Source organism: Lontra canadensis, unplaced genomic scaffold (assembly GCF_010015895.1).
Source record: "Lontra canadensis isolate GAN:19392208 unplaced genomic scaffold, GSC_riverotter_1.0 scaffold35, whole genome shotgun sequence".
Lineage (NCBI taxonomy): Eukaryota > Metazoa > Chordata > Mammalia > Carnivora > Mustelidae > Lontra > Lontra canadensis.
Window position 1 is genome coordinate 5,396,307 of NW_022631029.1, and position 20,327 is coordinate 5,416,633.

At 41.7% G+C, this 20,327-nt stretch overlaps 1 protein-coding gene across 1 annotated transcript; it reads left to right on the forward strand.

Annotated features, from left to right (window-relative positions):
- The first annotated feature begins 985 nt into the window (after positions 1 to 985).
- LOC116873794 (C-C chemokine receptor type 3) lies at positions 986 to 20,023 on the forward strand. The gene is made up of 2 exons (XM_032867843.1): positions 986 to 1,224; positions 18,722 to 20,023. The coding sequence occupies exon 2, from the start codon at positions 18,732 to 18,734 to the stop codon at positions 19,812 to 19,814; it is 1,083 nt and encodes a 360-aa protein (XP_032723734.1). The 5' UTR covers positions 986 to 1,224; positions 18,722 to 18,731; the 3' UTR covers positions 19,815 to 20,023.
- Positions 20,024 to 20,327: the final 304 nt, after the last annotated feature.

The window sequence follows — 20,327 nt, forward strand, 5'->3', positions numbered from 1 at the left end:
ATGTGGTATATATGTACAATGGAATACTATGCAGCCATCAAAAGAAATGAAATCTTGCCATTTGCGACGACGTGGATGGAACTAGAGGGTATTATGCTTAGAAAAATAAGTCAGTCGGAGAAAGACAACTATCATATGATCTCCCTGATATGAGGAAGTGGAGATGCAATGTGGGGGGTTTGGGGGGTAGGAAAAGAATAAATGAAACAAGATGGGATCGGGAGGGAGACAAACCATAAGAGACTCTTAATCTCACAAAACAAACTGAGGGTTGCCGGGGGTAGGGAGAGGGTGGTGGGGTTATGGACATTGGGGAGGGTATGTGCTGGGGTGAGTGCTGTGAAGTGTGTAAACCTGGTGATTCACAGACCTGTACACCTGGGGCTAATAATACATTATATGTTTATAAAAAATAAATAAAAATTAAAAAATAAGTAAAAAATAAATAGCATTTGGGTGCAATTTTAAAAAAAGAAACAATAAAAAAACATCTTTTTAGTATGGGGCAGCTGGGTGGCTCAGTTCATTGGGCCCAGGTCATGATCCTAAAGAGCCAGGATCAAGCCCCAAGTCGGGATCCCTGCTCAGTGGGGAGTCTGCTTCTCTCTCTCCCTCTGGTCTTCCCCCTGCTCATGCTCTCTCTCTCTCTCACTCACTCATTCTATCCCTCAAATAAATAAATAAAATATTTTTTAAAAAATTTCTTTCAGTATCGAAGAGCAACTGACATACAATTAGTTTCATGGGTACAACATAGTGATTCAACAATTCTATACGTTACAAAGCTCATCACCATCTGCCAGCTGTAGTCACCATCTGTCACTCGATTTTACTTCTTATTCTGCCTCCCCCAGGTCAAGGCAATGCTTATTTGAGAACTATCTCTAAAAAAAAAAAAAAAAAACAAAACAAAAAAACATAAACATAAAAGAACAAGGCCAAGAGAATGCAGAACCCCTAAAATAGCTGTTCAACATCGGCAGCATTCATCTCAAGGATTACTCAACTGAGTGCTTTAGAATGTCATGTCAATGGTAGAAAAGAAGAACTGTACCAAACTTGCTATCTTCTGAAAACTTGCAAAACCTGAGCAGCTGGTCTGTTTAAAAGGGGAAGCCGTATTGTTTCCTACCTTACTAATGTCTCTGATCAGATGGTATCTTCATTGCGAGTGGTGAGACTTAGCTGTCACTGGATGCATAACGGACTTTGTTAAAGTAGCAGGTACCGCTTGTCTTCTTTCTGTTCTCATCTGGGCAAGAACTTATTAAATGGGATAGATGTTGTTTGTTTAGACCTGATTTCTGGGTAGACCGTCGGGTTTCTAAGAACAAGGAGTTGGAGAGAGGGGTCTAGGCAGGTGCTCTTGGGTTGAGGAGGCAGAGGAGAGGGGCCCCCACCGTGATTTAGTAGGTAATGTGGGGCTAAAGTGGGAGAGTTTGTTGTGACATATGTCCATTTTCTTCTGCTTTTCTCATATTTTCCCTTCTTTTCTCCCACCCGTTACCACGATGTGCTTGCTACTCCCAGTCATCCCACCTTGGCCCTTTATACCTCTGTAGTTCAACATGCCCATGGCTGTGTGCCTGGTGTGTTCACTATGCTTTCATAAATTCCCAACTGTTGAGAACATGAGAACCCCAGAAGGATTACACTTCATAGTTTTGTGGATATTGATGGATATTGACTTGTACGAAACAGTCAGTGTGTGTGTACATGCATTTATATATTATATTTGTAAGTAATGTGTGTGTGTGTGTGTGTATTTTTTTTTAAGTGTTCATTGAAAATCCACTCTAAGGCTATGAGGTGAACCCATTAGTCAACTGATTTGGTCTTTGCGTCTGGATTTACAAGGTTGACTATTTGTTTTCCTGGACCTGTAACTAGAGGACAGGGGTAGAAGTCCTTCCTAATCTTTTGGAAAACTTGGATTTATGGGGATGGAAGCTAACTGTTGTTTGACAAGTGTCTCCAGGAAGGATGATGGGAAAATGGTGTCTTTGGTACATGGAAGCGGTAGGTGCATTTGTCACTCTTTCCAGAAGGCGGCGAGGATGACATTAAACCATGCAGACCGAGTTATTTTCCTGGGGGAAGAATTGTATGACTCAATAAAAAAAAAGCAGATGTACTCAGGGGAATGAAATGGGTAAAGGGCACAAACTGATAATTCACAGAAAAGGAAATACAAATGCCTACTAATTACAGTTAAAAAATTTCTCGGTAATTAAATAAATATTAGTTACACAATAATGGCATCATTTTCACCCATATAATTGGCCAGTTTTTTTTTCTTTTCTGATTTCTTGGTGTTGATGGATGCTTGCTGAGACCCACACCAATATCTATGAGTGCCAAGAAAATATATACATTGCTACATACTTTCTGGAAACAATATAGCAAAATGCATCAATAGACTTAGAAATATGATCATAGGTAGAAATTGCACTTTGGGAAATCTACTTTAAGGAAATAATTTTAAAACCACAAAGATGTTCATTGTAGCATTATATATAAAAGTGTATATCTGGGACAACTTGGTCACACAAAAATAAGACAATGATTGTATAACCATGGATATCTATATAATATTTTGGAATATTAACAAATTATAACTTTTAAAAAATATTTATTTATTTGAGAGAGAGAGAGAACAGGTAAGAGGGATAGAGGGAGAGGCAGAGAGAATCTCAAGCAGACTCCACACTGAGCATGAAGCCTAGGACCCTGACATCATGACCTGAACCTAAACCAAGAGTTAAAAGTCGGATGCCACCCAGGAGCTTCTACAGATTACATTTTCTTTCTCTTTTTTTAAGATTTTATTTATTTATTTGACAGACAGAGATCACAACTAGGCAGAGAGGCAGGCAGAGAGAGAAGGGGAAGCAGGCTCCCTGTGGAGCAGAGAGCCCGATGTGGGGCTCGATCCCAGGATGCTGGGATCATGACCTGAGCCGAAGGCAGAGGCTTTAACCCACTGAGCCACCCAGGTGCCCCTACAGATTACATTTTCAAATAATTATTAACAAATGGAACAAGGTACAGAATATGCAACTGAAAATATCAGAACACGAAAACTGATATAGAAGTGTGATAGCCATTCTAACAAACATGGTACCTAGAAAAGAGGCGGAGACAATGGTTCTTTCTCCATGACTCAGGAGAACGTGGTCCAGTACCAGTACCAGTACCAGTAGCCGGGGAGCTGAGTCCTCTGTTCATGCTGAACACGCCCCCTCAGCCATGTTATTTTGATTACATAGTCATGCCTTCCCTATGAAAACACGTTCCTCACAATCATCTCTTTCAACTAAATAACATGTCAGCCTGTACCCAATGAAAATTCAACCACATTTGAAACACCTAATGTTGAACTATAAGGAGTAAATCTAATCTTTTACAAAAAAGCTGGTAAAAATATCTAAAACCATTTGGCAGGTAGATAAAACCAAGTCACTTAAAATGAACTGGCCACATTGCAAGAATGGAGTATAGCCTTAGCTCTAGTAACTAATGATAATGATTGGCGGTTGTGGAAGTCCACCGGCTGCCCTAAAATACAGTGTTGGGTTGGGTCTTCGGTTGGCAAGAAGACTGTATTTATTCACGATTTCAAGCTTGAGAGGTTCTTGTGTGTTTCCAGGGAGGGAGCTTCCTGGCTCGCCAAGCAGCCCATTCTGTTCCCACACAATCCTTGTCCATGTGGGACTGAATGCGGTGTCCTTCAATGCTGTCAGATTGCTGTGCTCTAGGGAGTCAACCTCCTCTTCTGCAGGAAAAGTTATCAGTCTATCTCAAAGGGACCTAAAAAATTGCCCCATTTAAATATTAATTAAATTAAATTTAATGTAATTTAAAAAATAAGAGGGCTGCCTGGGTGGCCCAGTCAGTTGGGCATCTGCCTTTGGCTCAGCCCATGTTGGCTCTTTGCTCAGCAGGGAGCCTGCTTCTCCCTCTCCCTCTGCCTGCTGCTCTACCTGCTTGTGCTCGCTCTCTTTCTGTCAAATAAATACATTAGATGTTTAAAAAAAAATTAGAAAATTTGGTCCAGGCCAAAGAGTTACAAATACAAGTCCAAAAAAAAAAAAAAGAACTAAAATTAATCTGAGAGTTAGAAGACTTGTATTTTTCATACAAAACATTCCAGGTTCTGTCAATTATAGTTGCTGTTCTGATGTTTCTGGACCTTTATCATCCTAGCCTGTCTTATACTCCAGATGGATACTAGCTCCCTTAAAATGGGGTACCCGGGACAGAACATAATACTTCAAAAGTGTAGTCTGCACAGTAAAAAGCACAATGAAAATTATTCTGGTCCATCCTTCTGTCCATTTCAGAAGTGTTTATTAAGCAGCTATTAATTGTTGGGCATATTATATGGATATTAGTCACCAGTTCCACACTGTCTGGTATGGTGACTATTTGCCACACGTGGCTACTTGAATTTAAACTAAGTTTCAATAAAATGAAAAGTTCAGTTTCTCAACAGCACTAGCCGCATTTCAAATGTCCAACAGCCGCATGGTTAGTGGTGCCTTGCTGGGCAACAACAGAAGCAGAATGCTACCGTCACTGCCGAAAAGTTCTATTGGTTCGTGCTCTGCCAGGTAATTATTTTTTTCTGACAACTCCAGTTTCTCTGTAAAACAAAGCAAAACAAAAAGGTGAAAGGGGAGGGAGGTCTGGCTTAACTGCATAGGTGGGAAGCAATTTGAGTAGATAGTTGGAGAGGTAATTGGATGGATAAATGAAGGGGCAGGGGGAGCTGGGTAGAGAAGTGGGTGGAGAATCTGGTAGGTAGATTTCTCTTGTTCTAGATGATCTACTAACACAGACTAACACTGAATTCGCTTGCTGTGTCACAGTGTTGACATTCTTTAGTCCACCCCTGAATTTCCCCTTTTCTCCTCACCTAAGCTTAAGGAGGTTGGAGGGTATGTAGCTCAGAGACAGAAACAGATTTATAAAATTTAGAAGAGACTTCATGTCACTTCGTCCAAGAGTGGGGGAGATTTAAGAATCACTGTGGTCTGGATCCCACCTCCAGAAATTCTGGTTTAACTGCTCAGATGTATAGCCTAGCATCGGGATTTCAAAAGTTCCCCCATGGTATCCATGTGCAGCCTGGGCTGATAACCACTGCTGGAGTCGAACTTCTTCTCACCATGGAAATCCCCTTCTGCAATGTCCCTGCCAGGCAGCCACCGAGCCTCTGCTTGGATGCCTTCAGGCACAGTTTGCTTGGCCTCTCGCAAGGCATCCTTTCATTTTGGGTAATCCTGCTCAAGCTCTTTCTTATGCAGTGTTTCAGTTTGCCTCTAGGAACGACCTCCTATGGGTTCTGGAGGGCACCACTGTGAATCTGATTCTGATTCTTATATACACCCCAGTATTTGTTCTCTTTCCTACCTGCAGTGTCTTTTCTCCTGGGTAGATGGATACCTCTGGCTTCTTCAACTCATCTTTATCGGGTGGGGTTTCCTCTCCCCTACGTTTCAGTTGTCAGTGTTCACATTAAATGTCTTGCCTGGGACCTAGCACAGTGCTCTGGATGTATTCTCAGACCACTTGAAAATCCCATCACATGCTAACCTGTAATTCTAGTTGACCACAAAGTTAGTGTGTGATGGGGGGTTTTAAATTTTTATCTATTTTTTTAAGATTTCTTTATTTTTTTTAGAGAGGGAGAGAGAGAAAGCACCAGTGGGAGGGGCAGAAGGAAAGGGAGAGAGAACCTCAAGCAGACTCTGCTCTCAGTATGGAGCCTGACGTGGAGCTCATGATACTGAAATCATGACCTGAGCAGAAACCAGGAGTCAGACGCTTACCCTACAACCCCACCTAGGGATCCCTGATTTTTTTTTTTAATCCCTGTTTTTTGAGAAAAAACTTCCTGTGTAAGATCATCAATGGCAGCATTATTTGAAATGGCAAAGAGTACCTGTTTGTAGGGGACTGGCTAAATAAACTGGTGTATCCACACAATGGATTCTTGACAGCAGTAACAAAGAATAAGAAAAACTTAAGTTGTGAAGTGGAAAAAGCAAGGTGCAGGATGATGAATGTAATGCTTTGTTTTTATGCAACTGACAGGGTAAGATTAGAAGATACATTTATATTCACTTACAGTTGCATATGGAAATGTTTCCCTCCCAGGCAAAGAGTGGGCAGGTTTGTGATCAGCCCAGTGTAAAAGATTGGGGGTTCCTACACTCAGATTGTTCATCTGTGAGCCAGTTCTGTTGTGTGCAGGGACTCCCCACTCCCCAGGCCACTCCACATGGCCCCTGTGCAACTTGGCAGCATGAATAACCAATGAGGACATCTAGCTACACGCCTGCTGTATGTCCTTTGTCCTTATCTAATTGTCATGTGCCTTTCTCTAGTATCCGTGAAAAAGTGGCAGGCTTGCTTGTTAGTCTGCAGGTAAGGTAAGATCTTAGACCCTTCACAGCTGTTGATGCAGAAGAGATGTACAGGGATGAAGTAGGATGAGACTTCTTACTGTGTATCTTCTCACAGTATTATGTTTTGAACCATATGATTGTGTGTATTCCCTTTTCTGTTATAAATAGCATGTAATTTGAAATAAAAATGTTCCTCTTATAAAGAAAATTTCTTTCATACAAATATAGATTAAGTTAATCGAAGTGTTGTATGCAGATTATGGGAGGTGATCACTTCTCAGCATCCTAAGGTGGTCAGAATGAAGTGTCCAGTAGAACTCTCCCTGATTTTTGGTTGTCCTCAGTTTTCTGAGAATTCATCTATCTCTCTCTCTATCCCTATCTCTATCTCTATCTTTACCTATCACCCACATTATCTTTGTGAAAGGTAATGGGACCTCTGATAGCTCTCCATTGGGCACATCAAAGAGTAAATGGATTAATATAATCCAGGGTTCCCATTAGGTTATTTAATTTTGTTGAGATCCAGACTTGTTTGTAGAAATTCAAACTCTTCATTTAGAGTAGCTAAAGATTTTAATGAAGACTGAAATATCTGGTTAAAATAAATTATTGGATGCCAATCATTATAGGTTTTCTAGAACCTTGGGTAATGGACTACTGACTAGATATTTGTGGAAAGATAAGCATTTCTGTTTAGGTGAAAGAGACACTTGCTCCTCTGAAGTCATATTATACTACATTGGACAAGAATCTAAGAAATTTTGGAAAGGCTTGAGAACTTGAAAAATAAAGATCAATGGGTTGGGGGTGGCAGAAGAACTGACATATGCTTGCCTGGCTCTGTGTTCTAGATGTTCTCATATGTATTAGTTCATGTTATCCTCATACCACTTTTCTCTCCTTGACACCATCTTCACTTGGCTTCTGAGACACCCACTCTTCTGGTTTTTCTCCTATTGTCCACTCCTTCTGAGACTCTCTTGCTGTGTCCTCCTTGATCCTCTGACCTCTGATTTTTTATATACCTGAGAATGCCATCCTTTACTATCTACACTCATTTCATGACTTGAAACACCATCTATATGACAACAACTGTCCACTTTAGATCTTTAACCAAGAGCTCTCCTCTGGAGCCATATATCCAACTACCTACTTGCTAGACGTCTCCGCTTGGATGACACACAGACATCTCAGACTTGACATGCCCCAGGTTTCTTTACCTCAGCTGGTGGCAACTCCATCCTTTCAGTCATGCAGGTCAAGACTCTTGGAGCCTCTAAGCTTTGACCATTTCTCACTCACATCCAATCTGTTAACATATCCTTTGGTGCTACCTTCTGCATTTATGCTCAATCTGTCTACTTCTCGCCTTTCTACTCTTACTACCATGTCCAATCCAGTGTCATGTCTTGCCTGGATTATCATGGCAACCTCTTTATTGGTCCCCTGTTTCTAACTTTAATTCCATAGTCTGTCTCCACATGGCAGCCAGAAAAGTTTTTACAAAACATAAATTGGATCATGTCACAGCTTTAATGGAAACTCCCCATTCAGAAAAAAGCCAAAATTCTTCAGGGGATGCACAGCTACACTGAACCCTTGCCCACCTCTCCCCTACGTCTCTCTGAAACCTTCTCTAGATATACTCACCCCTCACTCCTCCTTTGGCCACACTGGGCTTCTTGCTCTTCTAAGAACATATCTAGATGCCTGCCATCTCAGGACATTTGTACTTGCTGTATCTGTGCCAAGGGCTCTCATCCCTCAGATATCTGTACAACTCATTCCCTCACTTCTCCCAAGTTTTTCTCAAATGTCACCTCAGTGGGCTCCTTATTGACCCCTCCTTCGATTTAGAAGTGCCCACATCCAACGCTACCCTATCCCCTTTCTTTATCTCCTACTTCATCTCTCTCTGTAGCACTCATGACCATCTGAGACCCTGTCGTTTTTAGTTATTTATTCTCTGGGTCCTCAACTAGAAAATAAGTTCCACGACATCAGGAAGTTCGGTTTGTTCTGTTGCTGATGGGGCCTGTGTCCCCTTGCCTGTCATAGGTGCTAATAAGTAATTGTTGAATGAACGGCTGAGGAACCCCATGAGGCAGTAACTCTTCTTATCAACATGTTACACATGAGAATTCTGAGGCACAGAGTGGTTAAGTTCCTTGCTCTATGTCACATAGTCATTTCTTCAGACATAGTAATGAATCATTATCCCACACTGAGGAGGATGAAGGATACATAAGAAAGAAAATCTTATAGATTCCCTTAGCACTAGATATCAATGAAGTCAAAAGTGGGTCTTGGGCTGCCTGGGTGGCTCAGCTATTAAGCTCAGGTCATGATCCCACAGTCCTGGGATTGAGAACCCGCATCGGGCTCCCTGCTTGGTGGGAAGCCTGCTTTTCCCTCTTCCACTCCCCTTGCTTGTGTTCCCTCTCTCTCTGTCAAATAAATAAATGAAATCTTAAAAAAAAAAGTATCTAGGGTCTTGAGCACAAGACATGATCTTAACACCAGGTGGTTTTTGCAGGAATGATCACCACTGGGAGTTACCTGTGGACAGGGCTCTTCCAGATGGGCAGGTAGAGTCAGGATAGCAGGCTGTGATGCCAAACCCACAGGCAGTCACACCTGCTCTCCTCTCCATATTCTTTGGATGATTTATGAAGTTCACCTGAGAGGATGAACCCTTCAAAGAGACAAAGCACTTACACACACATATACACATGCACACACACATACAATGCAGATTAGTGACTTCACTGAACTGGGATATCATTCCCCATGTGGTCTTCTATCCGACATGCCTGGTTTTAACCAACCTCCCCTTACTGCCAAGGATCAGCACTCTTCATTAGTAGCATAATGGATTTCCACTTCAGTGAAGTTTTGTTATAAAATGCATCTTAAATTAGCAGTACCTTTTTCATCCATCTGACTAGAGCTTGTTGACATTTACTTCTAAAAGCATTCAGACAAGCCCAAGAAATATTGCAAGAGATCAGTTCAGAGTGTCTCTGGCTTTGACTGCCATAGACAGACCCCAGGCTCTAGCACTGATGCCAAGGCAGGGGGTGGGGGTAAGGCGAATTGTTGGAGGGGGGTCATGACTTCCATGTACAGTGCATGTCCACAGTGAGGAAGTGATGCTGAAACTGAGAAAGGTGTTCACTGCCACACTGAAGGTCCCCACCCAGTGGGTAGGAGCTGATGGGCAGGTGTGGCTATAGAGAGCCTAGGTTTCTTTGAGTCAAGTTTCTGGACTCAAGTCCCAACTTAGCCATTTCCCTCTCTGTGATCATAAGTTATGGAATTGCTCTGAGCTCAGTTTTTTTTTTCCTGAGCTCAGTTTTGTTTCAGCAATAAGAATAATAAAAACATTTACCTCCCACGGCTGTCGTGATAAGTAATCATGTGAAATATGTTTCTAGGGAAGAACCTTAAACAGGTGTGACTCAAAATAATGTTAATTTTTTCATACCCCTGAAGGCCACAAGTATTCAAAAAGCCTCTTGTTTTAATTTTTTTCAGGCTTATGTCCAATGATTTTGTTTTTAAATTGCCGTCCACTCTTGGAGAGCCTTACTGAAATTCTTAAGAGCTTTGATCAACATTAAACCATCTTAAAGGACAATGAAGGCCTGTTAATTAGTCTGTGCTTTGAGGCCTTTGAAAGGCTGGGGCTGGGGGGGAGGATCATGTCCCATTAAAATCAGGAACCACTGTTACTTAACATTGCTACAGAAATTCCAACCAAATACACAAGGTGAGAAAAACAAAGGAGGAATATGAACAAGGAGGTTATGATGTCAGCCTTATTTCACAGCTAATGTGATTATTTAAAAGTCCTAAAGGAAATTATTTTAAAAAATCAGTAGGGTGACCAGTTTAAAAAAAAAATTTATTTCCCACATACCAAGCATTGTTCAGAAAACTCATTAGGGAAAAAAAATCTCATTTGCGTAAACTCAGAAAAAAACCAAAACCAGATTAGATAAAAACAATAAAAAGTGTGTGAGACTGAGAACTAAAAGAACAACAATAAATACAATAAGTACACAGATCATGTTCCCAAATAATGAAAACTTGATATTGTAAAGTTATCAATTCTCCCCAAATTTATTTATAAATGTAATACAATTCCACTCAAAATTATATCTTTATAAGTAGTTAACCAAATGATTCTAAGATTTATCTAATAGGACAGAAGGCTCTAACAGATAAGACATATTTGGAAATGAATAATGAAAGAGCCACATAATCAGACAATCCACATAAAAGGCCTAATACATCCAAATGGTGAACAGAGTGTTTCTGGCACCAAAACAAGAGATTTAGAGGTGTGGAATGTAAAGGACACAAACAGAATCAGGAATAATAAAGAATATATAACAAAGGTGATGTTATTCACCCATTTATAGAGAAAAAAATGGAAATGTACTTCATGCCTTATATCAAACTGAATTAAAAAGGATTAGATATTTATATGCATGAGATATTGAACCACAAAAATACATACACACACACACACACACACACACATATATATATATATATATATATATATATATATATATATAAATATTTATGCAATCTTGGGATGTGGAGGTCCTTATTAAATGGAACCCCAAGGCAATGACAGTGTGGGCTTTAGGGCAAAAGGGCACAGGTTCAAGTCTCATCTCTGCCATGCACAGAATAGCTTCAGGTGCGTGACCAAGACTTGCCAAGCCTCTGTTTGCTCATCTATAAAGTGGGGATATATAAACCTACCTTGTGAAGTTGTGAGATCAAGCAAACATATGTAAAGCACTTGGTCTACGGAAGGCTCAGTTATCATTGACTCTTATCTCACATTGGTTATGTGTAAAGAAAATAAACTTCCAGAATGCAGAGGCCATTTTCTTCCCGCTATTTTGCCCCTTAGCAGGGGGTTGCTGACAATAAGAAAAAAAATGCGTCAAGGCAGTTGGGGGAAATTGGAAGGGGAGGTGAACAATAAGAGACTATGGACTCTGAAAAACAATCTGAAGGGTTTGAAGAGGTGGGGGGGTGGGAGGTTGGGGGAACCAGGTGGTGGGTATTAGAGAGGGCACGGACTGCATGGAGCACTGGGTGTGGTACAAAAACAATGAATACTGTTACGCTGAAAATAAATTTTAAAAAATGATTAAAAAAAAAAGGAAGACCTGTGGGTATCATGGTGGGCATAGTTGCTTGGGAAAAGTGTTTCACAGCATGCATTTAAATAAATTCCAGTATGCTGAAAAAAAAAAGAATTGGACCATATCATGCATTATTTGATCTAGGCTGGAAAATGAGTATTTCTTTCATTCAGAAGTACCGTGAGGGCTGGCACTCAAGACAAAGGCGTTAGGGTCACAGCTCACTGGTTTTACTTGGGATGGCTTTGGAGTTTAACAGGCCTCTCTGAGCTGACTCATTAGGAGAAGGTCCAGCTTGCATCTGGGAAGGTGTTCAAGGGTGCAGGGAAATGGTCTCTGCTTCTTCAAAGGCAGAGAGGTGTGAATTACTGTAAACCCATTTTACTCAGGGACATCTAAACGCAGAGTCCAGTCACATAGGTTGAAGACCTGGGGCCAGCAAGAGAAGTACAGGGCCCCATGGTTATCCTCCCAACTTCAGCGTCTGCCAAAAGCACTAAGATGCACAGAGTAGAAGGAAGAAAATGTGGGAGTCACAGTGTTATACCCGAGATAATCTGGAAGCATTCTGGGAGCCAGTGTCTACACAGCCCACACATCCATAAGCTTGTGCACACCAGGTCATCTGAAGGGCTTCTCAGTCTTCCGTGGAAGCTGGCCAGTTCAGGTCTCAAGACCTAAAGAGAAATTTCTAAGAGAAATCTCCCCTCCCCCAGTCTGGTGGTTTCATGATAACGCCACCCAAGATCGACAAGAACCAAACATTAAGATCTTTAAAACAAAATTCAAACGCTCTACCTAGTGTGGGAGTTCCACTTCAAGTCTCTTAGATCTCAAATTTGTGGTTTCAGGTTATGATGACTAAACCCTTCATCTTGGAATTTGCCCACACTTTCAACCTAGTTACCTTTAGAAAATGTGTTTGCCATATCCCCAGCAGTGCCTATGGGAAGGTACTGCTTTTTATTACAGTTTAATGGCTAAGGGGACATAGAAAAATTCCACATCTTGCAACTTTAAGCATGATCATCCACTTCCCTTCTACAACTATTTTCATTATTTGCCCATTGCCATTTTTTTTTAAGAGAGGGAAAAAGTGGGGCAGGGGGAGAGGAAGAGAGAGAATCTTAAGCAGATTCCACACCCAGCGTGAAGTTCAACACTGGGTTCAATCTCAGGATCCTCAAATCATGACCTGAGCTGAAACCAAGAATCTAACACAAGTTGAATGGACTGAGCCACTCAGGTGCCCCTTCAAAACTAGTTGTTTTTCTTTTCTTTTCTTTTTTTGAAAGATTTTATATATTTGAGAGAGAGTGAGAGAAGAGAGTGGCGAGGAGAGGTAGATGGAGGGAGAAGCAGACTCCCCACTGAGCAGAGATCCCCGATGCAGGGCTCTATCCCAGGACCTTTACTTATTTTTTTTTTAAGATTTTATTTATTTGTCAGAGAGAGAGGGAGAGAGAGCGAGCACAGGCAGACAGAATGGCAGGCAGAGGCAGAGGGAGAAGCAGGCTCCCTGCAGAGCAAGGAGCCCGATGCGGGACTCGATCCCAGGACGCTGGGATCGTGACCTGAGCCGAAGGCAGCTGCTTAACCAACTGAGCCACCCAGGTGTCCCTATCCCAGGACCTTTAGATCATGACCTGAGCTGAAGCAGATGCTTAACTGACTGAACCATCCAGGCACCCCTCTAAAACTAGTTTTATTAATGACTACATAATAATCTGTTGTAGTAAGTGAACTGTGATTTATCCAAAGTCTCCTTCACTGTCAAACATTTAAACTCTTTCCATTTCTTTATTTCTTTCCATCATGAAAATCAGGCCACAATGAACATCCTGGTTTGGTTTGGGGGACTTCTTCCCCTTAGGGTAAATTCCTCAGAGTAGAACCCCTGGGTCAAAGCCATGTGTATCTCATTGGTTCTTGTTCTGTGCAAGAGCTCCTAAACTTACTGAACCCAGTTATGTTGTATCCAGAATGCATAATTGCTCCATGGTCACTCCAATCTCACCAACACTGGCGGGGAGGGGGGGGGCATCATTTACTTTTTTTCTTTTTTTTTTTTTTTTGATGATTAAAATGACATTCCAAACTTCAATCTATTTTCCTTTTTTTTAAATTTTTATTTCTTTTCAGAGTAACAGTATCCATTGTTTTTGTACCGCACCCAGTGCTCCCTGCAATCCGTGCCCTCTCTAATACCCACCACCTGGTTCCCCCAACCTCCCACCCCCCGCCCCTTCAAAACCCTCAGATTGTTTTTCAGAGTCCATAGTCTCTCATGGTTCATCTCCCCTTCCAATTTCCCTCAACTCCCTTCTCCTCTCCATCTCCCCTTGTCCTCCATGCTATTTGTTATGCTCCACAAGTAAGTGAGACCATATGATAATTGACTCTCTCTGCTTGACTTATTTCACTCAGCATAATCTCTTCCTGTCCCGTCCATGTTCCTACAAAAGTTGGGTATTCATCCTTTCTGATGGAGGCATAATACTCCATACTGTATAGGGACCACATCTTCCTTATCCATTCATCCGTTGAAGGACATCTTGGTTCTTTCCACAGTTTGACAACCGTGGCCATTGCTGCTATAAACATTGGGGTACAGATGGCCCTTCTTTTCACTACATCTGTTTCTTTGGGGTAAATACCCAGTAGTGCAATGGCAGGGTCATAGGGAAGCTCTATTTTTAATTTCTTGAGGAATCTCCACACTGTTCTCCAAAGTCACTGCACCAACTTGCATTCCCACCAACAGTGTAAGAGGGTTCCCCTTTCTCCACATCCTCTCCAACACATGTTGTTTCCTGTCTTGCTAATTTTGGCCATTCTAACTGGTGTAAGGTGGTATCTCAATGTGGTTTTGATTTGAATCTCCCTGATGGCTAGTAATGATGAACATTTTTTTCATGTGTCTGATAGCCATTTGTATGTCTTCATTGGAGAAGTGTCTGTTCATATCTTCTGCCCATTTTTTTTATATGATTGTCTGTTTTGTGTGTGTTGAGTTTCAGGAGTTCTTTATAGATCCTGGATATCAAATCAACCTTTTGTCTGTACTGTCATTTGCAAGTATCTTCTTCCATTCCGTCGGTTGCCTCTTTGTTTTGTTGACTGTTTCCTTTGCTGTGCAGAAGCTTTTGATCTTGATGAAGTCCCCAAAATTCATTTTCACTTTTGTTTCCTTTGCCTTTGGAAACATATCTTGAAAGAAGTTGCTGTGGCTGATATCGAAGAGGTTACTGCCTATGTTCTCCTCTAGGATTCTGATGGATTCCTATCTCACATTGAGGTCTTTTATCCATTTTGAGTTTATCTTTGTGTACGGTGTAAAAGAATGGTCGAGTTTCATTCTTCTACATATAGCTGTTCAGTTTTCCCAGCACCATTTGTTTATTTATTTGACAGAGAGATCACAAGTAGGCAGAGAGGCAGGCAGAGAGATAGAGAGGGAAGCAGGCTCCCCACTGAGCAGAGAGCCCTATGCAGGGCTCGATCCCAGGACCCTGGGATCATGACCTGAGCTGAAGGCAGAGGCTCAACCCACTGAGCCACCCAGGTACCCTTCAATCTATTTTCTAAAGAAGCTTCTCTAGGGGCACCTGAGCAGCTCAGTCAGTTAAGGGTCAGACTGGGTTTTGGCTCAGGTCATGATCTCTGGGTCACAGGATCAAACCCTTTGTTGGACACCCTGTTCCACAGGGAGTTTGTTTCTCTCTCTCCCCCTCTGCCCCTTTTCTCTGCTCATTCTCTCTCACAAATAAATAAATAAAATCTTAAAAAAAAAGAAGCATCTCTAATTCTAGTTGTTCATTTTCAATTCCACTTTGCAACAGTCATTAAAATTTTAAATTGGTGAATGTAAAACTCTGCTTGTTTACATGGAGGGTATACATTACATTTTACACAGTAAAAATTAAAGATTTGGGGGGTAGGGGTAGGGGACAGGAAGGAGGGCTCATCTCCTTCTGACTCCAGGAATTGTGAGAGAAGAGTCAAATGTCACAGAAGGAAGCAGTCATGCTTACGGGTTCCTATCTTTCCTGTCCAGGTTTTGACCAGAATTGGGGGGTATGAAAGCCTGTTTGATAAATTGAGGGGGACCCTCTGAGAGGATGTCTCTCTGCAAGTTACTTCCTTACCTTCATGGGTGGCCAGCATGGTTAACTGGTAGTCAGGCAGAAAAATAATTTAGTTTGTACCCTTGAGTGTCCCTTAGTTTGTACCTGGTGAGGATGTGGAGTCAAGGAGCAGTATGTCTGTCTAGGTTCCTGCCAATTCAGAAGATTCTCAGCCTGGGCCAGCAGCCTAATGTTGTGGCAGGAACAGAAACAGTCCTCCATTCCAGCCAGAGCTAGAGAGGTTGCTATGCCCAAGCATGATGGAGAATGAATGGATCATGAGGCCATTAGCTACAAAGCAGCAGATGCCAGCCAAAAGTTCGGGGTTGGTATGGGGTTGTCCTTCTTCAGCAGACACCAGCCGCATAAACAGGACCAACAGGAGACCAAGTCACCCTCTTCCCCCTCTGCCCGGGCTTGCCCCTCCCCCATATCTCCCCTGCCATCTTAGAAAGGACTAATTAGAAAAGATCAGAAACCCAAATAAATAAGCTGGCAACGTAAAGAGGATGAGCAAAACCATAATCACCCTTCAAATGAATGGTTCAGGCTAAGTTTACACCCCTTTGGACTAAACTCTGTGAATCCTCTTTCCAACTTCCCAGCGGAAATTTGGTAAGATCCAAATTGTTTTGGAGACTAAAGAAATTTATTTGCATGCACAGCTGGGTTGTCCTGTGAGTGATTTTAGTGAACCAGCTAAAGTCGTATAACTCATTTTCTGGGTAAAACGTGTATACATGTATGCATATCTGCATAGAGAAATGTTACTAGTAGTAGACTGCATGGGGGAATTTGGGGTGGTTTTACTTTTATGTTTTTTGCCTCTCTTTATTATTGGTGTTGTCTGTCTGCTTACTCTTATTGTACCATATTTCCAAAATGCAAAAAAAAAAAAGATTTTTAAGAGCTTATTTCAAACCTCTTAACTATTTCACACTGAAATAGTTATTTTGATTTGGACTGAAAACCATTTCAGTTTTCATATCACTGAACCCATGTAACTAGTAGTCAAGGACTTAGCTTCTGACGCCAGAGAACCTGCATGTTTCCCTGTTCATTGCACTCTAGAGCCCCTAAAAAGATTCTGTAATTTTCTCGTGGTCATGTTGAAAGTGACACATGAATTCAAGACATGATCATCAAGTTAAACAAAACCTTAGTGAGTTTTTTTTTTTTTTTTTTACTTTGACTTGTTTTTAGATCTGTCTCAGAGAAAAGGAAAGATAATAGAAACAATTAAGTGGGGAGTATTATACTTTTGCTCTCTGGAGCAAGCAGTTCTGGTTTTTGTTTTTTTTTTTTTTCTTTAGTGACTAAAGTTTAGAGAGGGACACTCTCTGTGATTGTAACTATGTAACAGACAAAATAATGGGTGTTTTTTTTTTCTCAGCGACTGTGGATTATACCGTTAGTAATAAGAATGCTGATAAGATCATAGAAATCAGTTGTTTTCAATCCTGTCTTCCACCACAAAAGCCTGGATGTGTTACTGATCAGTGGGATGTATTAGGATGGAGCCATTGAAATAGATCAGGTTCTATCCAAGAGACCTGACTTCCTTACTAATTTTATATGAAATGGCTTCTCGTTGCTTTTCTTTCAGTCCCACTTCCTACCAGTTTTAGTTTTGTTTGTTTTTTTTTTTTTAATTTATTTGATCCTGAACATAACTTCAAGTGGTATCAAGATCTGCATTTTGGGGATGAGTAAATGAGGCTCAAAGTTAAGTTCTCGTCCAAGTCCTACAGCTGGGGAGAGGAATGGCTGGGAACAGCTCCTGCCCCTGTCTATTCTCACTTTGGCTACACAGGACCCTGACAGGTGCTGACCACTTGGGGGTGGGGAGGTGGTCCCAGTATTTTATTAAGAAGCAAAGATAGTGCCTTGCCTTTGGCTCCAATTATTGCATTTCTTACACTTACCTTGAAAAATGCCCACTGACAGATATTCATGTCTTCACACTTGTCCCTTCCTCAGAGGAAATCAGTAGAACGTCTTCCAAGGAAACAGTGCAAGGACTCATTGCCCTCTGCGGAACACCTTCTTCTCCACTAAAGTCTGTAATCTTAAGAAAGGCAGCCACTTGACCTAGGGTTCCCATTCTAAAAATTATCGAATCCACTAAGAAATTCCATTGTCCTATCCCTCCCACTCAGTCCCTTTATGAAGGAGGAACTCCAAGGTGTTTGCTGTTGGCACATGACTGGCTTATCTCAGCATCATCAGGAGCAGGTAAAGGGCAGGAGCCTAGGTTACTGGTGCTTAGAACTGTAATTGTCATACTAGTTAGAAATAATTACAATGATGAAGTCTTCAAAAGCTGAACTTAAAAACCACTGCACTAGAATCTAGTAAGAAAAGACTTGTTCATAGATACTGAAGACCTAGCCTGAACTTGTATATTTACTTGTTAGAGGATTTGGGGTAAATTACTAAATTTCTTGCCGGTTCAATTTCCCCATCAGCTATGATGAACAGTGCCTTGTTAAGGGGCCACACAGAGGGGAAGTTATTTGTAATAATAACAATCACTATTATTATTATTAGCATTTAGTCTTTAAATAGGGAAGATGCTTTTGAAAGTCACATATAAACTATGAAACATAAAACTCAAAATGCCTGAAAAGATACAGCAATAATAACCAGTATAATATTATTGTTCTCATTCCCCAGCCTGCTTTTTTCCGGCTCTGTATTTCCTCCCTCCAATGCTTGCAGAAGTCAGCATACCCATTCTTCACCACCGGTTCATCACATTTCTTTTTCTTTTCCCATATGAATTATGCTGACTTTCAAAACTTCATGTCTTTCGCTCCTGACACCTCGCTCCTCCCACTCTCCAACATACCTTTGAAATACATGCTGAAGAAACTTTAAATGTCTAGGCTGTTTAATCACATGTAATTTGGTGGGCAAATGGGTAAATCAGTGGGTGTGGCTTACTAAGAGTTATCGTGCCTAATTGTGCGGTTGGTGTTTGTTGTTGTTGAACTACCTATCACAGGAATAAAATAATGGAGACCCTCACAGCCGTGATGAAGAGCATGGGTGCGTCTGTTGAGACCACAGTGTTCGACTATGAGGATTCAGTGCCATGTGAAAAAGTCAACATCAGAGAGATGGGAGCCCAGTTCTTGCCCCCGCTGTACTCCCTGGTGTTCGTGGTTGGTCTGCTGGGCAATGTGGTGGTGGTGGTCATCCTCACAAAATATAAGAGGCTCCGGATTATGACCAACATCTTCCTGCTCAATTTGGCCATTTCTGACTTGCTCTTTCTAGTCTCTCTGGCATTCTGGATTCACTATGTTATGTGGAACAAGTGGGTTTTTGGTCCCTTCATGTGTAAACTCCTCTCTGGGCTTTATTACATGGGCTTATATAGTGAGATCTTTTTCATCATCCTGCTGACCATAGACCGGTACCTGGCCATCGTCCACGCCGTGTTTGCCCTACGAGCCCGGACTGTCACTTTCGGTGTCATCACGAGTGTTCTAACCTGGGGCCTGGCAGGGCTAGCAACCGTCCCTGAATTTATCTTCCACGAGTCCCAAAAGGAGGCCTCCCAACATGTCTGCATGCCTCTTTACCCAAAAAACCAAGAAGATAGATGGAAGCGTTTCCATGCCCTGAGAATGAATATCTTGGGTCTTGCTCTGCCTCTGCTCATCATGGTTGTCTGCTACTCTGGAATTATTAAAACACTGCTGAGATGCCCCGGCAAGAAAAAGTACAAGGCCATCCGGCTCATTTTTGTCATCATGGTGGTCTTTTTCATTTTCTGGACACCCTACAACCTGGCCCTCCTCCTCTCTGCTTTTCAAACAATCTTCTTTGAGACAAACTGTGAGCAGAGCAAACAGCTGGACGTGGCCATGCAGGTGACAGAGGTGATCGCCTACACGCACTGCTGCGTCAACCCTGTCATCTATGCCTTTGTCGGGGAGCGGTTCCGGAAGCATCTCTGCCACTTCTTCCGCAGGCACGTGGTCACCTACCTGGGAAAATACATCCCGTTCCTTCCCAGCGAGAAGGCAGACAGAGCCAGCTTCTCTGTATCCCCATCAACAGGGGAACAGGAATCCTCATTTGTATTTTAAGACAGATGCGGAAAATGACCTAATGTGCTGGACCCAAGGAGCAGAAGCATTATGTTGATCACATTGACCTCAACGCCGGCCCTTAAACTTCCAGCTCAATGCTGAAACTCTTAAAGACATTAAAATATATACACAATGGGGTCAGTATATATGCGTGGCCCAGGCATTACCAGGGGTTGCTGGCCAGTCCATTCACTTACTGTCTACCACAAAATGTAGAGCTTTGCTTGGTTCTCTGAAGAGTTATATACATTGTAATGCCCCCGAGTGTTAGAGAGTTACAACACGTGGCTACCTACAGGTAAATCCTTTTAAATTTAAACCTTAACTTCAGCCAGCTATTGCATAAATGAAACATATTTCACAAAATACAATGTATCAATCACAATCCTTTTAACAGGACTAGCTCTCCCCTTGCTTGATGAAAAGGCTTTTTTCTTTTCATTTTTTTGGTGTATATATACTCTCAAGCAGCATAATGGCATGCCATCCTTGTTCCAAGTATTTTTTTAA